The sequence below is a fragment of the Coregonus clupeaformis genome, unplaced genomic scaffold, assembly GCF_020615455.1.
Source record: "Coregonus clupeaformis isolate EN_2021a unplaced genomic scaffold, ASM2061545v1 scaf0400, whole genome shotgun sequence".
In the NCBI taxonomy this organism is placed as follows: Eukaryota; Metazoa; Chordata; class Actinopteri; order Salmoniformes; family Salmonidae; genus Coregonus; species Coregonus clupeaformis.
In genome coordinates, this window is record NW_025533855.1 from 81098 (window position 1) to 103259 (window position 22162).

Below are 22162 nucleotides of genomic sequence, written 5' to 3' on the forward strand. Positions count from 1 at the left end.
TGAAATTTTACTTGTGTATACAAAATGTAACTAATGTATTTATACTGGAGGTCAGTTTCATACCGTCTTACAACTGGATCTCGTTAAATATTTATTACGGTGAATGTCTTTGGATGGGCTCTTTTCTTAAAGAAAAATATTGGGAGGAGTCAACGCAAATTTCAAGAAAGCTTCTGATCTTTGACGTACTATCAGGCCACCGTAAGGGTGACATTTCTATTGGACAATGGTGCCTGGTCTCATGACAACAACAGCCAGGATTAAGCCAATCAGGAGTCGTCCTGGTTCACAAACGCTGTTTGTAAATGACGTAGGTAGTGGAAAACAAGATGGCGACGTCTAAATCGTAAATGAGTTTATCTAAATAGAAATCGGCCGCTCTGGGGCATCGGTGAAGTGTCACCCTTCCCCGGTTAGTTTAATAAACTTCGAGCTAAGATAAAGTGACCTTATGCGTTGTTAAAGCTTCAAACATCTCTGGACATCTTGGTTCTTCCTTCAACAACCTCCGGTTAAAGCCGGGGAGGCGAAGTTCTGAATTTCATGATGGACAGTAACGTTAGTGGGGAGTACATCTCGACTATGGAAAATATGGATCCGACTTTGTCAGAACTAGGGGATGAATTTACACTGGGAGACATCGATGGTGAGTGACTATTTATGTAATAATTGATGAGAGAATATGGAATTATTGTGTGTGTTTGTCCACGAAAGTTTGTTGTGGCCTATTTCCGCTTTCTGACAGTATTGTATGTCGTCATCAGAAAAAAAAACATTGTTAAAAATGTATTGTGTCCAGCCTACGATAAGGCCGGGAGCCGTGGTGATGTGTATCATGTGTCAAGTAAGCCCGCTTGTTGATAGTCAGCATTGGTTACAATTACATATAACTACTGTATTTAGACTAGTTAATTATGATGCACCTCACATTTAAAATAGTATATAAATAATTATATATTTTCTGTTAGTGTCAAACATTGGCAGTAGGAGAGTGTCGTAAACTATTTTAACTATTGTGGATGCCATAGGATTGGAACTTGTTCACCCTTTATTTTGGGGCGTTGCATAGGATACTTAGATACACTTAGCACTCCATTATTTTACATTTCTAAACAGTAGTTTGCTTAAATGATTCTGTGTCACTGATTATTTATATTGCAATCGCATTTTTTCAGTGAATCAGTGAAGATTCAAGCGTATTTTAAAGGGGTGGTTGGCCTACAGCCCAGTGGTCATGCAACAGTTTAGTGTGTGCGTGTGAATAAACAACTCCTCAAATGTAACTGAGTGTGACTCACAACTGTGAGCTGTGTCATTCAATTATCTCTAGGCAAAAAGTTCCTTATACTTTCCCAATGGCTTATTAGCCTAGTTTTACTTGTTTCCTATTTTCTATATGTTCTTCATTATATTTTGTTCTGAGCTGGGTTTTTTTGTCATGCTTGTCTAAGTCTTTCCTCCGCTGTCATGCCATTGAGGGTTTGTTCATCAGTAATGGAGAAAAAAGTGACTAGCATTGTCTATTCATAACTGGCCAATCATTAATACCGGTTCTGTTTTTTGACAGGCAAACATGTCCGCTTCACCCTGCTCATTCATAGGCTCAGCACAATGACTCAATATGGAGATAGGGTCGCTGTTCCCTTATCAAAACAGCAGTTTTACTCTTGGCACACTGTGAAAGGATGGAGCTTTGGACACAGAATTGACCGGTGCATTCCAATTACTGAATGCTAAGTCACCGAACTGATGTGTCGCTGTCATACAATATGGGATAAATGGGACCCATTGCAGTGCAGGAACTAAGAGACCCCATGGGCTATGCTATGTAATCCCTCTTTAGTGTTAAAAAGAGAGGTATGCAAAGAGTTATGACCCCTTAACTTGGGTACAGCAAAATGAGAACGTTGTGTATGAGTCTAACTCAATTTAGTCTAATTATTTATGCAAAATATACTCCTCCCCACAATAAAGATTTGGTAAATTGAATTGGTAGAGTGTTATTCCTATGTAAAGGAAAACATATCAGTAAATTATTGAGAGGCAATTGAAACTTTTTTTTAAAGGGTACCCAGATGTAGTCCAAAGCTCTTAAATAGTTTGATGGTGGGCAATTCTGCTGCTACATAATATTTTATTTGCCTCTATAGGTTAGAGACTAAAATGCATGCATACGTGCCTAATACAATTAGAAACTCACTTGTGTTTTAAGTTATACCTTTTTATATGAGATCTAGGCTATTTAAGTCTTGGATCTAAGGGCCCCCCTCAGAAGGTCTCTGCATAGCCATATCTAGTAGGGCTGTGACGATACCAGTATTGTGATATTTTTTTCCATGGCAAAAATGTTAAAAGGGCGCAGACCAAACTCTTTGGTCCATAAAAAACCTGCTGTATGTGAAATAAAGTGTGCCAAAGCTTGGAAAATAAATAAATGTGACTGTATGACAAGATAATGATGTTTGTTTCTAACATTAGGGATATTTTCCTAAAGAAGTTAAATCGGCTTCGTGTTTTGTTTCCTTGCCACAATACTAACGAGTATTGTGATACTGGTATTGTCCCGGCCCTACTATCTAGACTTTTCTTCCCACTATTCCCAATGCAATAGCTGCTCTGGTTACATAACCTATTTTCTCTGCTCTAAGCAGCCCTAGGAAACTGTCCCCGTTTGACAGTTTTAGTCCTTTGTGTCACACTTGTCTGGGGGCTTGGGGCTCTGTTTTGTTCAGTGCCTCTGAAAGCCAACCCCCTGTGGAGCCGTGCGCATGCGCATGTGAGTCTGACTTTGGTGTGGTAGATGAAGCAGACAATTCCAATTAATTATCAATATTAGACTAGCCACTATAAGCCATTTCTTCATCAATCAACCCATAGCCTGTACAGTAATATGTTATTATTATTTGTTTATTTCACTTTTATTTAGTCAGAGGAGCACAATTTGAGACCAGGGTCTCATTCACAATGGTGACCTGAAAACAAACTACTCGCATGATAATTCAATGCTAGCATGCTAGTAGATACCCATGGACATCAAGTCATTACTACCTCTAACTTCCTTCATACTGGACACAGAGACATGCCAAAATCCGAAGTATCCCAGTAACAGAAGTGAGACGTTGGAAGCTTGTGCAGAAGAGCTTTGTAAACGAAAAGGAGAAATGAAGTGAATTACGGGAATTAAGAGGTCCAGCCAACCTTCTGATAAAGGATGCAGTGATATTAAACCTGTCACCTGTGATAAAGCCAAGCAGGCTTTGGTACACTGCATCCAAGGGTTTTAGAGTACTTGCTGCTGCATGCTGATAAATGGTGTCGCCATAATCATAAATGGGAGGAGGATGCATTTATTGGCCTAGGTGTCTGGCCCATGCTCTGGACATGCTTTCTGTATAAGGTGACATGTCTTTGACATTGTCATTAGAGAAGGGATTTTGATAGTATTGCTAACAGCAGCAGTTTTAAACTAGAAAACATTTTATATTGGCAAATGGCAAGCCTAAGTAAAGCTGTCATTTTGATAATGAGAAATGGCACACGCTTCCCATTGATCGTAGGCCTGTTATGCACCCCAGACAATGGTAAAGCACATGAGAACATTTAGCCTACCTCTGGATATGAGAGATGGCATGATTGTGACGTTGTAGTCTTAGGATAGAATGACAAGTGTTAAATACCCTGCAGTAGAGGGCTTTAGAAACAATTTCAACATGTAGGCTACTCTCTTTTCTTGCAAGACTGGTTTGAAACCATATGTTTTTTTTTGCATGTGCAACTCCACTGCTCTTATCAGTACAAAGCCATCCACAGTCAAGACATACTCCACCTGTAGCTGAAGTAATGTTCTTATCTGGGTGCTCTTTTACCTCATTCTCATGGTCTCTCAGGGCGTCTGTACTAGATTACCATGTCATTTTTTTCAGGGCTAGTCGTTTGAAGGCTTTCCTATTAGCACTAGCTGGCTGGGCTCTCATCCGTGACTCAATGCCAGAACAGTAGCAGTGTATCAAACCAAGGCTGCCACTCCATAAACCTCTCTTAATTCCTTCAGTGACCTTGCCCCGGCAGTAAACAGCATTGTCACTGTTGTAAATCTCTGCTGGAGGTGGATTATACTCTTTCCTCTATTGGCTTTCCTGTGACCTCTTCACTCAAGGCCAATTTCTAATGTGTGTTAATAATCTGCAGTGCCTTCAGAAAGTATTCACCCCTTGACTTTATCCACATTTTGTTATGTTACAGCCTGAATTTAAACCATTGCGATTTTGTCACTGGCCTACACACAATACCCCATAATGTCAAAGTGGGTAGGTTTTACATTTTTTTACTAATTAATAAAAAATGAAAAGCTGAAATGTTTTTTATTCAACCCTTTGTTATGGCAAGTCTAAATAAGTTCAGGAGTAAAAATGTGCTTAACAAGTCACATAAGTTTCATGGACTGTGTGCAATAATAGTGTTTAACATGATTTTTGAATGACTAACTCATCTCTGTATCCCACACATACATATAATTATCTGTAAGGTCCTTCAGTCGAGCAGGGAATTTCAAACACAGATTCAACCAAAAAGACCGTCGAGTTTTTCCAATGCCTTGCAAAGGACACCTATTGGTAGACATTTAAAAAAACAGACATTGAATATCCCTTTGAGCATGGTGAAGTTCTAATTACACTTTGGATGGTGTATCAATATACTCAGTCACTACAAAGATACAGACGTCCTTCCTAATGCAGTTGCCAGAGAGGAAGGAAACCGCTCAGGGATTTCACCTTGAGGCCAATGGTGACTTTAAATCAGTTACAGAGTTTGTCTGTGATAGGAGAACACTGAGCATGGATCAACAACATTGTAGTTACACCACAATACTAACCTAAATGACAGTGTGAAATGTAGGAAGCCTGTACAGGGAAAAAACAAACAAACATGCATCCTGTTTGCAATAATGCACTAAAGTAAAACTGCTAAACATTTGGCAAAGAAATGAACTTTATGTCCTGAATACAAAGCATTATGTTTGGGGCAAATCCGACACAACCCATCACTGAGTACCACTCTTCAAATTTTCAAGCATGGTGGTGGCTGCATCATGTTATGGGTGTGCTTGTCTTCAGCAAGGACTAGGGAGGTTTTTTAGGATAAAAATAAACGGAATAGAGCTAAGCACAGGAAAAATCCTAGAGGAAATCCTGTTTCAGTCTGCTTTCCAACAGACTCTGGGAGACATTCACCTTTCAGTAGGACAATAACCTGAAACACAAGGATCACTCACGAAAGAGGACAACTGAAAGTTGAGGAACAGATAAAACTGCAGTTCCTCACAATAAAATGACAGCTCTTATTAAAGATTGTTTAACAACAAAAAAAAGACCAGGTCTATATGACATTAGAAGGAATCGTTTTGGGCAGTGATAGGAACTCCAGGACCAATTCATTAAGGCAGGCCTTTGAAGGCGTTAGAAAAGTCCCTAGTGGTTGACCCCCCCCTTTCTAGCTCTAACTTTGCTGATAGCTACTTTATTGAGGAAAAGTCTACCTGTGATATGTGGTTGTCCCACATTTATAAAAACAACATGTTTTCATGTCATTATGGGGTATACTTTAATAATGCGTGAGTGAGGCCAGCAAAATAAGTATCAGTACCGCTGTCAGTTAGGTGAGAGTGTGATTTGTGATGCAATTAATCCACAGACCTGTGTGTTCCTTGTGAGATTCCTTTCTTGATAGATTCCTTGTGACAGGTTGACTGCAACAATGTAGCCCTAACTCATTAGAGGGCCATATTAAGCAATGGATTATGTCTAATAAGCCAATTTTATGATAACTATGTAAAGTCGAATTTGTTGTCTATTCAATCAATTGCCATTGCACATGATTTTATGACTTAGAATAAAGTGCATTTTAGCTTACCCACAACCAGAGACTCATGAACCCCTTGAATTCTTCTCTCCTCAGAGATGCTCCAGTTCGTCAGCAACCAGGTGGGGGACTTCCCCGACCTCTTTGAGGACCAGATGGCCTCGGCGGGCTCCCTACAGAACGGTGCAGGGGCCACCCCACGCCCAGCCCCACAGACACCCCAGACCACCACCACTACCACAGTTTACCAGAACAGCAACGTGACCCTTACCCCCACCCAAACACTGGCCCCCCTGTCCCTGCCCCTCACCCCACCACAGACCCCAGTCCAGACGTTCTCTTCAGGGCAACATCAGATCCGCACCCCTCCCCTGCTCCAGCCGCGGCCCCAGATGCAGGCCATCCAGCCCCAGCCCCAGCAGCAACCCACCATCCAGGTCCACACCCAGAGCATCCCCATGCAGACGCATAGCTTCCCTGTGCACACCCTGGTCCAGACCCACAACCAGACTCTGCCCATCCAGACCCAGGCCCAGACGGTGATGATCACATCCAACGGCGGCCACTCCCGCTTCATCCAGAACCCTGTCATCTGCCACCAGAGTCCCACTACAAGCTTCCAAGGTTAGGAGCAACTTTTTTTTTTTTTACTGAAAAGATTAGGTTACTGGGAAACGGTGGATATTAATTATAAATGCACTTAAATTAGTATAGATGTTTATCATGTGAAGATATTCCGAGTCCTACATGTTTTTCTATATGAATAGGGCCTGCATGTTTTTCTATATGAATGGTGCTGTTTGACAGTGTATCCTTACACCATACCTCCCTTTTTTTCTACAGTCCTCCAACCGCAGATGCAGAGCATAATGACATCACCACAGGTTCAACCCATGACCATCCAGCACCAGAGACTACTGCAGACGGGCCAGACCATCCAGACTCTCTCCACAGCACCTACAGTCCACACCATGCAACAGCAGGTTCAACAGGTACCCGTGAGTATCAAGCTTCATACTTTACAATGTTTGAGTCCCTAATCAAAACTAGCTCCGTCCAATCTTTATAAAGTCTCTCTAAATACATGCAGATCCTAGCACTTATCACTCATGTTGTAACCATAGACCCTGTGTGTACGGCATCATTGGTTATAACTGATCCAGTGTCCCTGGTCTCTCTCAGCTTTTGGTCCACCAGCCTCAGATTCTGAAGACAGAGAATCTGGTTCTGACCACTCTGAAGCCTGACGGGACACAGGTTCTGTCCACCATGCAGAACCCTGGGATCACCACCTTGACCCATCCCATCCAGACACAGACTCTACAGGTACCGGTAGGTCTCTATACTATCTGTCTGCTTCTCTCTCTCTCTTTCTATTCTCTCTGTTCAGTGTCTGATGGGGACGGTCACTAAGACCCAGATGAAACCTACAGTGGGGAAAATTTTTATTTAGTCAGCCACCAATTGTGCATGTTCTCCCACTTAAAAAGATGAGAGGCCTGTAATTTTCATCATAGGTACACGTCAACTATGACAGACAAAATGAGATTTTTTTTCTCCAGAAAATCACATTGTAGGATTTTTAATGAATTTATTTGCAAATTATGGTGGAAAATAAGTATTTGGTCAATAACAAAAGTTTCTCAATACTTTGTTATATACCCTTTGTTGGCAATGACACAGGTCAAACGTTTTCTGTAAGTCTTCACAAGGTTTTCACACACTGTTGCTGGTATTTTGGCCCATTCCTCCATGCAGATTTCCTCTAGAGCAGTGATGTTTTGGGGCTGTCGCTGGGCAACACGGACTTTCAACTCCCTCCAAAGATTTTCTATGGGGTTGAGATCTGGAGACTGGCTAGGCCACTCCAGGACCTTGAAATGCTTCTTACGAAGCCACTCCTTCGTTGCCCGGGCGGTGTGTTTGGGATCATTGTCATGCTGAAAGACCCAGCCACGTTTCATCTTCAATGCCCTTGCTGATGGAAGGAGGTTTTCACTCAAAATCTCACGATACATGGCCCCATTCATTATTTCCTTTACACGGATCAGTCGTCCTGGTCCCTTTGCAGAAAAAACAGCCCCAAAGCATGATGTTTCCACCCCCATGCTTCACAGTAGGTATGGTGTTCTTTGGATGCAACTCAGCATTCTTTGTCCTCCAAACACGACGAGTTGAGTTTTTACCAAAAAAGTTCTATTTTGGTTTCATCTGACCATATGACATTCTCCCAATCCTCTTCTGGATCATCCAAATGCACTCTAGCAAACTTCAGACGGGCCTGGACATGTACTGGCTTAAGCAGGGGGACACGTCTGGCACTGCAGGATTTGAGTCCCTGGCGGTGTAGTGTGTTACTGATGGTAGGCTTTGTTACTTTGGTCCCAGCTCTCTGCAGGTCATTCACTAGGTCCCCCCGTGTGGTTCTGGGATTTTTGCTCACCGTTCTTGTGATCATTTTGACCCCTCGGGGTGAGATCTTGCGTGGAGCCCCAGATCGAGGGAGATTATCAGTGGTCTTGTATGTCTTCCATTTCCTAATAATTGCTCCCACAGTTGATTTCTTCAAACCAAGCTGCTTACCTATTGCAGATTCAGTCTTCCCAGCCTGGTGCAGGTCTACAATTTTGTTTCTGGTGTCCTTTGACAGCTCTTTGGTCTTGGCCATAGTGGAGTTTGGAGTGTGACTGTTTGAGGTTGTGGACAGGTGTCTTTTATACTGATAACATGTTCAAACAGGTGCCATTAATACAGGTAACGAGTGGAGGACAGAGGAGCCTCTTAAAGAAGAAGTTACAGGTCTGTGATCTTGCTTGTTTGTAGGTGACCAAATAGTTATTTTCCACCATAATTTGCAAATAAATTCATAAAAAATCCTACAATGTGATTTTCTGTAAAAAAAAAATCTCAATTTGTCTGTCATAGTTGACGTGTACCTATGATGAAAATTACAGGCCTCTCTCATCTTTTTAAGTGGGAGAACTTGCACAATTGGTGGCTGACTAAATACTTTTTTTTCCCCACTGTATGCTTGGACTGAAAAGTACTTTAAATGGAGATGAGAAGAGAATTTCCATTGAACATGCTTCTTTGCTCTATCTCGGTCCATCCAACGACCCCTTAGTATCTTAGCTGTTTCATATGTCATCACTGACTCTTACCTTAACTCTTCCCTCACAGACGCTGATGGGCAGTAACATCCTGACCACCGTGCCAGTCATGATGGGGTGCGGAGACAAGCTGCCCATCAAACAGCTGTCTTCAGGCACCTCCCACTGTGTAGGTGGGAACAGGCAGATGATGGACCAGGGGATGGTGATGGGTCCAGGGGGGGTGATGAAGGAGGGGGAGAGGAGGACCACCCACAACATCATCGAGAAGAGGTACCGCTCCTCCATCAATGACAAGATCCTGGAGCTGAGAGACCTAGTCATGGGCGGCGATGCCAAGGTCAGGAAAACCAAGTGATACAATAACCCAACATTGACCTTTGACCTTACAGGAACAGTGGGTTTAGTTGTATTTTGTGATCCAAGTTAGAGCGAGGAGCATGCTAGAATGAATGTTTCACAGGTGTCAAACTTAATTAGGCTACATGCTGAACCACAGACTTCCTAGAGTGCATGGAAGTCAGTAGAGGAATGGAGTTATACTTGAAGACCTGTTTTTATAGGGCACTCTCACCAAATGTACACTGACACATTGCTAATGTGTTTGTACGCAGATGCACAAGTCAGGAGTGCTGAGGAAAGCCATCGACTACATCAAATACCTGCAGCAGGTCAACCACAAACTACGGCAGGAGAACCTGGCCCTCAAGATGAACAGCAAGAACAGTAAGTCCCCCATTATTACTAGTTAATCCATCACAACTGTGTTGATATTTAGGTCTTCAGTTCATGAACGGGCCGTAACACATTGGGCTCTCTCCCACTTTCTCTCTGTCAGAGTCAGTGGTGCTGTCTGACGATGTGGAGATGAAACCAGAGATGCTGATGATGTCACCTCCAGCCTCAGAGTCTGGTTCTGGATCTCCTCATGAGTTCTCTCCATACTGCATCGACTCAGAGCCTGGTTCTGGATCTCCTCATGAGTTCTCTCCATACTGCATCGCCTCAGAGCCTGGCAGCCCCTTACTGGACCATGAACAGGTAGCTACAGTGATGATGATAGTCAAGGAAGTGTGATTCTTTTTTTGGCGGGGGAAATGGTTTGAATTGAATGTTGCGAAGGTTGAACACTTACATAGTAGTTGAACTATTCTGTCTCTTTCTCTCTCTTCCTTCTCTCAGGTGAAGAGTGAGCCTGGCTCACCCTCTTCCGTGGGCGTGATGGATCGCTCTCGTCTCCTCCTCTGCGCCCTCACCTTCTTATGTCTCTCCCTCAACCCCCTGCCCTCTCTCCTGGGATCTGAGGCCCAGGGCAGCTCTGGCTTGACTTCTGCACACAGAGCCTCCAGGACCCTGTTCTCATTACCCAGCCAGACCCAGAACTTTGGTCAGCCCCTTAGTTTACCCTTACACTGACCATACAAGTCTTGCATGTATACATTCAAGGCAGGCTATTATAGTCAGTCAGTATTTTCAGTAGTAGTTCCTGATAGGAGTTCTCGGTTGTGAGTTGTTTTGAGGATGTATTGGAGTATATGTAACTTATACTGACTCCTCCCCCTCTTTCCCACAGCGACCTGGCTTTGGTGCCTGTTGCCATGGTTAACGGTGTGGGTGTTGAGTGGTGTTGGGGCGGTGTGGGGCTGTGTTAGGGTCCTCTACCTATGGGAGCCTGTCACCCCCCTCCACTCGCCCAAATCAGTCTCCTTCTGGAGGCACCGTAAACAAGCAGACCTACATCTCAACAGAGTGAGTTCACATCCCTTTATGTCTAAAGTATTGTCCCCTACCTTATTGTTTTTCTCTGTACTTGTGTTTGAGTATCTCTTAAACTGGTGCCCTGATTGGGTAATACCATCTCTCTGTGTCTATAGGTACATGAATGCCAAGTTCCATAAGTATTCTTATAGCTTTTCCCACCTTGCCTCTCCTACAGGGTGACTATACAGCAGCCATGGCCAGTCTGGAAACCTGCCTGTCAGTCTTGACCAGAGCCCTGCCCACCACCAGTTGGGACCTCCTCTTCTCCCTCTCCTGGAACCTGATTCGCTACTGTCTGCATCACCCCACCCCTTTGGGCTGGCTGGTTCGCCAGGTTGGTGGGAAGCACAAGGGAGAAGAGTCCAAGACTAGCTCCCGGGACGCAGCTCTGGTCTACCATAGGTTGAGCCAGCTGCAGCTCACAGGTGACTACACTGAATAGTCAAGAACATTGAGCCTAGATCAGTATCATTAGTCATTGTAAACATGATAACATAACACAGTAGTACCCCATCCTCTGATGTCTGTAACTTCTCTCTCTCTCTGTGTGTAGGGAAGCTTCCCCAGCGCAGTGGCCTGTGGGCTCTGTCTCTGTCTATGAGTGCCGTCAACCTCAGTGAGAGCGCCCAAAACAAGATGGCCCCCTCCCAGCAGGCCCAGATCTATGTCACCACGGCAACAGCTCTGCGCACTGTACTGGGCCACCACCTCTCCTGCCTGCCTGTGAGTGTCTCAGGGCATCCCTCCATCCTCTCCTCCTCTATTACTAACCCTCCACATCCCTCCATTACTGCTATGGTAATGATATCTCTGATACTATCCACTCACTGTCATCTTTCCCTACATGTCTGTGTCCCAGGGTTACCTGTTGAGCTGTGCTGAAGGTGTGGCCAGCCAATCAGACTCCAAGCCCATCCCTGACTGTCTGCACTGGCTCTTCACCCCATTGGGCAGGCAGTTCTTCCTCAGCTGTGATTGGTCTGTGAAGTCTGAGAGCAGAGAGGGCGTGTACACTTCCCAGAGAGACCCAGGTGTGAACAATAAAGTCGAAGGAAGAGCTAATATTGTATACAGAAATGCCCTCATGTAACAATTAAGCAACAATTAGGCAACTTAATTATCTTTCTTTCTTTCTCTCTTTTCCTCTAGCTGACCCCATCGCCCAGCTGCATCGTTGTTTCTGTGAGAAGCTGCTGGAGAGAGCTGTGCACTCCCTCATCCAGCCCCACACTGACATGGAGGCAGGCAAGCCCAAGAACGACTCGGGGTAAGGCCAGGGTCCTCACAGTGCCCAGTCACTCTGCCCAGTTTACCTATGTTAAATTGTTTACTTTTCTACTATCTCTCTCTCTCTCTCTCTCTCTCTCTCTCTCTCTCTCTCTCTCTCTCTCTCTCTCTCTCTCTCTCTCTCTCTCAGGGAGTTCTCCAGTGCCTTGGAGTTTCTCCAGCTGTTGAACAGCTGCACAGAGGAGTCCCCCTCTCCTCCCTTCCCAGCCCTGCCTAATCACACCACCATGCCAGGTACTGGAATGCACACGTCAGTGTGAACCACACCATGCTCTGTGTGGGACAGATTTATTTACAGATTTCTCTAATCTTTGTTTCCTCGGAGATGATCAGATGCTGTGAATGTGTTTAGATTTTTTCTCAAATGTATCTTGAACACTAAAGATAGAGTTTATGATTATCATAATTGACTTATTCAATTTAACATGTGACATTTTTTTGTTAAACCTCTTGATGCCACAGTTGATTTGTTACACGTTTTCACCCATTGTCTTTAAGTGTGACATCCTCCCCATAGGAAGTCTATAATGTTGTCATGTAATCTCTTCTCTGCTTAGTGTCAGACCCAGTGAGTCGCTGGTGGGTGTTGGTCCTAAAGGCTGCTGTCCATTGGCTGCAAGGGGATGATGTCGCTGTGAGGTCGCTGCTGGCAGAAGCAGAGCGCATGCCCAGAGCTCTCCATACCCTCGAGTCAGTATACTTTGTTTGTCTTGTGTGTGTTTCAAGTTTTTAGTCGTATGTTCGAGATACAATTGGTATACACCGTCCAACGAAATGCTTACTTACAGGTTCCTTCTAGACAATGCAACAACAATAAGAAATAATAAAATATAAGAATACGAACATAAAGTAAATGGCTCAGTAGAATAGAATAAACATTTTAGCATAAGTATAATACAGGAAGGTACAATTTATAGTCCAATATTTACACCTGTTTTGGGGAGCAAGTTTTAAAATTTTGCAGTATTTAGCAATCATAATAAGGGTCTGGTAGCATCAGTTGTGATGTGTGGGTAGCATGCGGTGTGTGTGTGTGTGTGTGTGTGTGTGTGTGTGTGTGTGTGTGGTGAGTGAGTGCATGTGTGCTAAGGTGTGGAGAATCAGAGCAGGTGGTCAGTCCAGTTCAAGTGTTCAGCAGTTTGATGGCTTGTAGATAGAAACTGTCTCTGAGCCTGTTGGTATCAGACCTCATGCTCTGATACCGTCTGCCCGACTGTAAGGGAGTGAACAGCTCGTGGCTGGGGTGTGTTGGGTCGTTGATGATGCTGCAGGCCTTCCTCAGGCACTGTTTCAAGTAGTCCTGAAAGTGTTGGAGCATGGTGCCAGTGATGTGTGTGTAAATGACATTAGAAGCATTGCCATAACCCTCTGTTGTTCTCCCTGTTGTCCTGAAGTCACCCGTTGCCCAAGGCTGTGCTGCTGCTGTGTAAGGCGGTGCAGATGAGCCTGTCTCCTCTGAAGGGAGAGGGGGCGGTGGCCTGTCTGTCTCACTGTGACAGGGCCAGCGGCTACCTGCGTAACGGCATCTCTGTTCCCCTGTCCGCCCAGTCTGGCAACTGGCTCAACAAGGTACTCTCCCAAAATACGGGTGTTTAGGATGCAAGTGAATATATGCACTCTCTGTGATTTCTATTTAAACCAACTCTAACCTTTGTTTGTGTATATACATGCAGTAAAGGTTGTAATGGAGTTTGGTTGATTCACGGTGTCCTTTGATCATAATACACACACACACACACACACACACACAAACACCATGAACAAACATATACTGCACACTGTGACAGTTGTATGGGTGCTCGTTTGACTCACAAAAGTACAGGCACAAGCTGACACTAGCTAGGTATAGTAGAGGCTATGTGTGTGTGGGTGGTAGGGGGTGGCTGTGGTGCATTGTAGTTGCATTGCATGATCCTGCAGCCCAGTGCAATGTATCTACAGTGCAGTACAGAGGCCTCCCGAATCTGCAGGCACCTGCAACACATCACACCATATCCAGGACAAGACATTACTTACGGTGCATGTACTGTCCTATATACCTCTATTAGTATCCATATCTCATTGTGTAGTCATTTATTACGTAGTTCAACAGTTTTTTATGTCTGCCTTACTGTTGTCTTTCCTATACCAAGGGGGTGGAGCTCCTGGTCTGTGACCTCTTGCTGACCCTCAGGACCAGCCTATGGCAAAGAGGAAGCGGCAGCAATGGGGAGCCAGGCCCTGCCCCTGGCTCCCAATTGGCTGGATTCCAGCGGGACCTGAGTTCGTTACGAAGGCTGGGCCAATGCTACAGACAGGCACAACACAAGGTAACTAGGGCTTCACACCAGACAGCTTGTTCATGGATTATTCATGGCTTTTTGTGGTGTAATAATGTGAGTGTGTTCCCGCTCTTGCCCTCCCCCAGGTGTTCCTGCATGAGACCACAGTGAGGCTGATGGCTGGAGCCAGTCCCACCCGCACACACCAGCTACTGGAGCACAGCCTCCGACGCAGGACCAACAACCCTGGATACACCACGGGTAAGGACACGCACTTCAATTATTATTATGAATGATGCCATTGAAGTTTATATCAAATGTGTTTTTGATGTCAAATTAGCACAAATGTAGTGCTTTCCACCCTTCAGCTAATTGACAGATCTTATCGCTTTTCTTTCCCCTCCTCCTCTCCTCCTCCTCTCTTCCTCCCCTCCTCCTCCTCCTCCTCTGCCTTCCAGCAGAGGGTGACTGTGTTCTGGGTGAGCGTGAAAGGGCTCATGCCATCCTGCTGGCGTGCCGCCACCTACCCTTACCTCTGCTGACCCCACCAGGGCACCGCGCCCGCCTGCTGGCCGAGGCCAAGCGCACCCTTGAGCGAGTGGGCGACCGCCGATCCCTACAGGACTGCCAGCAGATCCTGCTCCGCCTCAGCGGGGGCACCACCATCGCTGCCTCCTGATGATTCCCCCCTCACACAGATCTCAGATCAGTTAGACCCACACACAGTAACGCTGACTGGTGATCTACTCACTCAAGTACTGATCAGTGGTCAGGGATGAGTTATTCTCCACCACATATTAGAAATTAGCCCACTCACACAGATCCCAGAATCGTCACCTAGCTCTACACACATAGCACTGATAAATTACTAGTCAGCCATTTCCACACAGCATCTAATAGTCAACTACGCAAACAGTCGTATATCATGGACCTATCACTGTACAGGAGAGACACCAAAAGGGACCTTCAATCTTCACACTGCCAGCCTGAACATTGACTACTGTTAACATTCTGGCAGTGTCATATTTACTGTCAACACCCCCATAGCCACACAGAAGGAAATTGGATATAATGTGGCCCATACACTGGACATGCTTTCTCACATGCTCACTGGTATAATGCTAACACTGTAACGTTGCTAACACTGCTTAACGTAGAGGGAATCTGCTTACATGCCCCAAAGGGAAAAGGACCAAAATGCCTGCCACTGGGTCTCTCATCCACATAAAATTCAGTCTCTCTCTTTGCTTGGCTAATCAGCCAACAGTTATTTTGAATTGTGCCCCACGTTGAATGGACCTTCATCCACAAGAGGTTGTGCTCGTCGTGTCTAAAGCTTTATGACAGAGCTGTAAGTTCACAGGTAGATGACGGGCTGCACATGCACTGGCAGTCCACAAGTTATAGATGCTACATGCTAAAATGTCATGTACGTCCAAGCTTCACAATGATACATTTAAAATGTATGTGTTTTGGACTGACCAATACAATAGTTCAACGCAAGGAGACCTACTGTGGCTTCAGTTTATTCTAGCTTTGATAGTCACCCTCTAGCCTCTACTGTACAATGCAGAATAACTTGCTTCTCACAGTACAGTGCAGAGTAGTATCTATTTATATCTACCTCATTGACTGTACAATGCCAGTGTACTCTAGCGCAATATAGTACCACACCAGTTGGCATGGTGACAGTTGACAGTAGTCGTACAGTACCCAGATCAGCTTTATTTAAACTCAGCAGTGCAGTGCAATATTAATGAGCCAGCACTGTAAAAGTGCCATTTATTTTTCAACAAGAAAAAAGGTTCATGGATTGGAGAGTCACCCTAAATGGAAAATCGAAGCCCAATTCTTTATACATTTACATTTACATTTTCGTCATTTAGCAGACGCTCTTATCCAGAGCGACTTACAAATAGGTGCATTCACGTTATAGCCAGTGGGATAACCACTTTACAATGTTTTTTTTTTCTTCAGGTTTACACACACACACACACACAGTCAGTCACATACACAGTATAACAGTTGTGATTGTATATAGATTGTACATTCTGTAGCCATGTAGAGACAGCAGTCTTGAATAGAGTAAAGCAGGATGTTCTTACCTATGCGAGAGGGGAAACGAATGGGTAGAAAGAAGGTACCCTCAACTCTGTAGGAAGGTTAAATGGTTTGTGTAATGGGCACCAGCCAGCGGCCGGAGTGAGTTGACTATATTGTTGACCAAACAGTTCGGTCACTATCACTAGTAAGGTTGATTCTGACCAATCTATTCATTGAAGTGGTCACAGGGTGCCTTGCCAGTTTAAGCCACAGTGATCCATTGGTGAAGAGGAGTTCCTGGGAAGTGTAGTCTGTAGATGGTGGGATTGGGAATCTCTCGAGCATAATGGCCTTGATGTTTTCAGTGTCAGCGCTATCATTGTGGAATCTCAGTCCAATTACTTTTTAATTGTATTGTCACTTTCATCATTCTCATCTTTGTGTTCTGATTTTAATGGCTGTAATAATATTATTATTATTATTATACATGCTCAGTTTTTTTTTTAGCAATCTTGTTTCCTTATTGTTTTATATTGTCAAGGCAACCTAGGGATATAAACTGTTGGAGTGCGAAGGAGTGAGTTTTTTTTCATTAGGATAAAGGAGTTATCCTAATATTTTATGCAGGAAGTACTGTTGTCCATCAAGGAATTAGTATGGCAGTTTATAGGACATAATTATTTGGCACTTTGTAGTGTTTTTGACATGGACTCCAATGCACATCAATTTATTCATACACTTTACCCTAATATGAGAAAGACCTACTGTATGTCTTCCAGTTCAAACCAGCCGTATACACCACAAGAAGGTGTATGATGTCAATTTACCCAACCATGTCCCTTGTATCTGCTCCATTACTTCAGATTGAATTCATCAGACTGGTTAGTGTGGGCTAGTAAGTGCTGCACAACCAACCTTCTGCAGTGAATGGAATTACTACGATTTATAATGTTACAAAATATCTAATCTAATGTTTTCCCCTCTGTATGTATTGTTTTCTGGATTTCTATGTATGATTTTGTTTTTTAATAAAAGATGACCGTGGACAGCATGTGTGTGTTTGTTCGTGTCTTATTTTAAATCGCTATAAATGCCAAGCAGTAGGGATACTACTGTAAAAATGATGTTGACAAAACAAGATGTTTTTTAACAGTGGCAGGCACTGTTAAAGCAGTGTTAGTGTTCTGCATTATGCTCACACCGATCTTGATCCCTATTGTGTGTTTCACTGGAACTAGCCACTGGGCTGGTCAACAAAACTACACTGGTACTGTTTATCCACCTGAAGGTGGGGGAAAAAGACCACCCACACTTTACTATACTGCTCTCTGTTTCTGCTTTCTTGGCTACTTGCTGGTTCTTTCTCTCTGGCCCTTGGCTCTCTCTTCCTCAGTCCCTGGTCTTATTGTTGAGCTCATGATGTATGTGCCCTCCTTTTCCGTCTCCACCTCCCCTTCCTGAAATATTTTATTTGACTTGGACTGAATAGTGGTGTCTTACAGCCACTCCCCACAGTAGAAATAACTATTGTGTCTCCAAACTTGCTGTCTTCCTGTATTAATCCATAGGAATGTCCCAGGAGACTGTGGCTCCCAGTATTTGAATACCCGGTTTCATGTTCTGAGTGGAACGTGGTCTATTTTTGAAACTTGCACACATACCTACATTATCAAATTTGGGTTGGTCACACTGCTCTGAGGTAGGCAGTGTCCACCAAACGGATTATTCCATCCTCATAGGCTTTGATTTCAACAGTGCAAAAATGTCGATAGTGGCCAATTGCTTTGTGTATTTTCAACAGATTGTCCATAAATATGTTGGAAATATTAAAGTCTTGCCCTTATCAATGTTTAATGTAGGCACAGCAATGTTATTTTACTTGCATCAGAATTCTGAATAACTAACATTAATTTCAATGCACTTTTTTCCATTACTCTTCTAGAAGTATGAAACATTTTTTTTAAATATGCACTCACTAACTGTAAGTCGCTTTCAAAGAACCAAAGTGCTTGGGAGTTTGTCCCAGTCGGACCACATTGTATGATGCACACACAAATCAGGAAGTACTAAAGCAAAAAGCCAGCTGAAAAACAAGCTCACGTGTTCTCAAAATGAAAAACATGAAGAACTGGAACAAAAAGGAAAAGGGGAAGCATGAGAAATTTAAACCTGGATCTAAGAAAAGAGAGAAATGTGTGGTCATGTTCAACGATAACGAGCGACAGTGAGTTTGGCACATTATAAACAGCACAGGAGTCCCTCAACGCATAGCAAGCTAACGTTAGCTAACTATAATTTACATGGTCAACTTGTATGAAATGCCTTCATCGATGATAGAGAATCATAAGCCACATCATCCTGCCTCTCTGTCTTTGAGAAATGTGTATTGGTTTGCCAAGTTCTCATTAATCCTATCAGTAGTTAAGTATTGGTGAATGCTATAAATTGACCACAAGTGACTGAACGTACTCATCTATTTGACGTATCTTATCAGGGACTATCTGACAGGATTCCACAAGAGAAAGGTGGAGAGGAGGAAAGCAGCGGTGGTGGAAATCCAGACCAAGATAAAGGAGGAGCAGAAGAGAGTCAAAGAAGAGGTAAACACCAGCTAAATGAAAGCACAAGATTAAAACCCAAGTGTTAATTAAATAGACATGGTGTGTAAAACTGTTGTCACTTTAGTAGAGGTTTAGATGAAGGGAATACTAACAATGTGGACAGAAGGGGGCACTAATCATATTTACTCTTTAATCCCAGAGACACAAGGAGTATTTGAAATTACTGCAGGAAAGAAAAGAGGCTCTCGGTGAGTTTGATCGAAATAACTAAACATGTCAGCTAGGCTTGACAGAATATTGTTGGCTGCTTTCACATGCCCATATCTGTGTTTTCAGGTTTAACCAGAAGTAAACATGTAGTGTGAATCCATTTAATCGTCTTACTTACTCTTATTGTTATGGTTAACTCTCCACAGATGATGATGATGATGAGGAAGATGAATTGGAGGATGTGATAACAGGCACAACTGAGTCTGTACAGTACGATCACCCCAACCACACTGTTACCGTAACAACCATCAGTGACCTTGACCTCACAGGGGCCAGTCTCTTTGCGTCAGCAACCAATCAGGTAAAGCATTTGTTACTGATTTCCACATCCCATGTTCTTATGTTTTGAAATAATTTTTCTGAAAACTGTAAATTGTCTTTTGAAGGTTACTGAGGACGGTGAGGAGGTGGGGGAGCAGGAGAACATTTGCGCTATGCCAAAGAAATCTGGTAATCCCATCCTCAATAAAAAGTATGTTGTGTTCATCCTCACTCACATTTAGGGAAAAACACTTGTACTCTTTCCCTGTCAATAATATTTTACAGATTTGAATGCACAATTTGTGGCTTCATATCCTAAAGATGTGTAATTAAAATGTCCAATTTTGACGTGTCTATCAATAACATTTGTGTCATTGATAATGGTAATATTCACTGGAGGGTTTCAAAAACGGGTGATCATTTATGCAAATTGCATTATTCCTCAAGAACTGTGTTATACACCCTGCTAATGAATAGAAATGAGCCCCCAATTCCTGTTCTATTCTCATTCTGTATTCAGTTCTGACAGCTAATTTTGTCTAATATGATGCCTATATAACAATATGAGCACTGTGGTGACAAGTTATTATCCCCCCTTCTCCCTCTCTGCAGAATCTGCTCACTGAACGCCTCGCTTCACGCTCACCAGACGCAGCGGAAGGGAAGCAGGAAAGGGAAGCAGGAAGGCAAAGGACGAGGCCGGCCAACAGACAAAAAGCCAAGTGCCACAGACAAGAAGGGCAGAATTGAGAAGAACAGAGTTGGGAGGACCACCAAGAAGCAAAGACGCAGACTGACTGGGAAGAGGGTACATCACAAGGACTGAGAGTTATGAAAAAATAGATTTGCAGTGTAAGGGTCTGTCTGGCCTTTTTGTTTGATCAGGATCCTAATCAGCCATGATGGACATTTTTAGAGTTTCTATGGTACCAGTTGGGAAAGTCTACGGAGCAAACAAAATCACCAATACACAAACTGCAAATACTAATTCTCATTGAAAGCCAATGTCTGCTCAATTCAGAGCGGCCCTTTCAAAGACTGTTTTGTTTTCACCAATTGGACACGACCTGTCAGCTGTTTCCTTTGTTATGCTCTCTCCTTTCTACATTTTGGTTTATATGCTAACTGTTTTGGTCATGTTGTATTTCATACAATGTGTATATGCTGAAAGTTGGATTAAAATAAAATAATATATACGAATCACTTGCTTTAATATTTTTGTAACGTTTATATCCTTGTATAAACCAATAGTCTATGAATCCCTCTAGTTCTATAGCCTATTGTTTGATAGGAAACCTGACTCCTCAGTCAACGTCCTTTTCAGAGCATCAGAGAATAGTTCTTTATGTGTGTATTTCTAGACATAGTACCACTATGCCCTCATTTGTTTGATTGATTTCAAGAAATGTATAATCAAGGATCTTAATGTATGCTAATCTCATACCTTAGCAGTGTTTATTTATTTACATTAACCTGAACTAACACGTGCCATCTGTTTCAAGCATTTCATTTTGCTTTCTAAAGCCCATGATATCTAATACAACCCTCAATAGAGTTAGTCATGCAACTGACTCCATATTGGTTCTAGGTCTGGCAGACTGATAGGTTCTCTGTAATGTTAAGCAGAGCCAACATGGCTGTCAGAAGTGCATCAGTTTCATCCATTGTCGGAACAGCCAATCGGATCCATGCAAGAGTGGGAGCCTCTGGGATTGTGAGCAGGGGGAAGAGGCATGTGCCGGGGGTCTGATGGACAGTACATTCTCTTTCTCTAAATGGCATATTCTCAGTTTAACTGACGGCTGAGGACTCTTCTGTCAGGTATCGTTGAAAACCTCTTCCTCAAATTTAGAAGAGAATAATTAAATGGAAAATAATACACATTAAGAAATCTAGCAATTCATTCTTCAATACTTTGACTTGTGTTTAGATTTTCATTGCTAAAATGTTTTTAAATTGGGATGTTACCAAGTGCTCTCAGTGACGTTTAGTAATGATATTAATGATATGCTGGAAAGAGTTCTGATAACTTCCTATCTGTATTGTGTTTCACTATATCCGCTTGTGTAATTCGTTTTCACTTAGCTTAACTGTTCCGTTTTATCGCACTAACCATGAAATAATGACTCTTGTGGATCAAATATGCTACAGCATTGCTTCCAGCTCTACTACAACTACACTGTAATAATATCCCATCAATGTCTTGCAATGTGTACATTTGATGTAAATGTTGAAAGGTTTTTAGCTGTTTTTTTCTCCTTATAGGCTACTGTATATTCTTTTGAAATCCACTATTTTTCCTTAAGTACTACTGTTTTACTACAACCACTTTTTCTACTTTGTGGTGTTTTAGGCTCATTAAATACTGTGTTTGGTTTTACTCTGCCTTTACAGCCTGTGTTGTTCCTCAGTGTTCTCTGAGGGGTGCGATGAGTGAGCGACTGCCACCTCCGGACGCGCAATGCCCCTCTCCGGCGATGACCTTATCTGTCCCAAGTTCCAGCCCAACATCTTCGACTTCTCCCGCTGCCACGACTGCCTGCGCCAGAAGCACCTGCACTCGGGCACGGGTACAGCCGAAACACCACAGCTGAGCCTCACAGCGGAGAAGGAGCCAGGGCAAGGCACTGGACCTCCACCAACACTACTACCAGCACCACGGGCAGTGGAGAGGGACGCCAGTGCCAAGGTGAGGGACTCAAGACAAAGGGAGAGGGGATTAGAAGAGTGGTGAGTGATAGGATTATCT

The 22162-nt window shown here is 43.4% G+C and overlaps 2 protein-coding genes across 5 annotated transcripts; both read left to right on the forward strand.

Moving 5' to 3' along the window:
* The first annotated feature begins 309 nt into the window (after positions 1 to 309).
* LOC121550949 (sterol regulatory element-binding protein 2) lies at positions 310 to 16206 on the forward strand. Of its 4 annotated transcripts, none has more exons than XM_041863410.2 (19): positions 310 to 646; positions 5956 to 6483; positions 6703 to 6857; positions 7042 to 7191; positions 9040 to 9309; positions 9584 to 9695; positions 9808 to 10010; positions 10152 to 10356; positions 10543 to 10718; positions 10906 to 11155; positions 11284 to 11453; positions 11590 to 11761; positions 11880 to 11997; positions 12148 to 12251; positions 12575 to 12707; positions 13412 to 13586; positions 14150 to 14326; positions 14425 to 14539; positions 14737 to 16206. In XM_041863410.2, exons 1-19 carry the CDS (start codon positions 544 to 546, stop codon positions 14955 to 14957), a joined length of 3537 nt encoding a protein of 1178 aa, XP_041719344.1. In that variant the 5' UTR covers positions 310 to 543; the 3' UTR covers positions 14958 to 16206. The 4 variants fall into 4 exon arrangements, with proteins under 4 accessions (XP_041719344.1, XP_041719345.1, XP_041719348.1 ...); XM_041863411.2 differs by having other exon boundaries at positions 14740 to 16206; XM_041863414.2 differs by having other exon boundaries at positions 7042 to 7185.
* Positions 16207 to 18357: 2151 nt separating this feature from the next.
* LOC121550319 (nucleolar protein 12-like) lies at positions 18358 to 20613 on the forward strand. Its single transcript, XM_041862544.1, has 6 exons — positions 18358 to 18545; positions 18816 to 18921; positions 19082 to 19130; positions 19299 to 19453; positions 19539 to 19624; positions 20026 to 20613. The coding sequence occupies exons 1-6, from the start codon at positions 18433 to 18435 to the stop codon at positions 20237 to 20239; spliced, it is 723 nt and encodes a 240-aa protein (XP_041718478.1). The 5' UTR covers positions 18358 to 18432; the 3' UTR covers positions 20240 to 20613.
* The last annotated feature ends 1549 nt before the right edge of the window (positions 20614 to 22162 follow it).

Bases quoted from the DNA above. Each gene is read 5' to 3' on its own strand.
- LOC121550949 (XM_041863410.2), top strand. From the start codon at position 544: ATGATGGACAGTAACGTTAGTGGGGAGTACATCTCGACTATGGAAAAT. The intron at 9,310-9,583 runs GTCAGGAAAACC...GTTTGTACGCAG, and splicing joins TCATGGGCGGCGATGCCAAG to ATGCACAAGTCAGGAGTGCT. The intron at 10,011-10,151 runs GTAGCTACAGTG...TCCTTCTCTCAG, and splicing joins CCTTACTGGACCATGAACAG to GTGAAGAGTGAGCCTGGCTC.
- LOC121550319 (XM_041862544.1), top strand. From the start codon at position 18,433: ATGAAAAACATGAAGAACTGGAACAAAAAGGAAAAGGGGAAGCATGAG. The intron at 19,454-19,538 runs GTAAAGCATTTG...TGTCTTTTGAAG, and splicing joins TTGCGTCAGCAACCAATCAG to GTTACTGAGGACGGTGAGGA. The intron at 19,625-20,025 runs GTATGTTGTGTT...CCCTCTCTGCAG, and splicing joins AATCCCATCCTCAATAAAAA to AATCTGCTCACTGAACGCCT.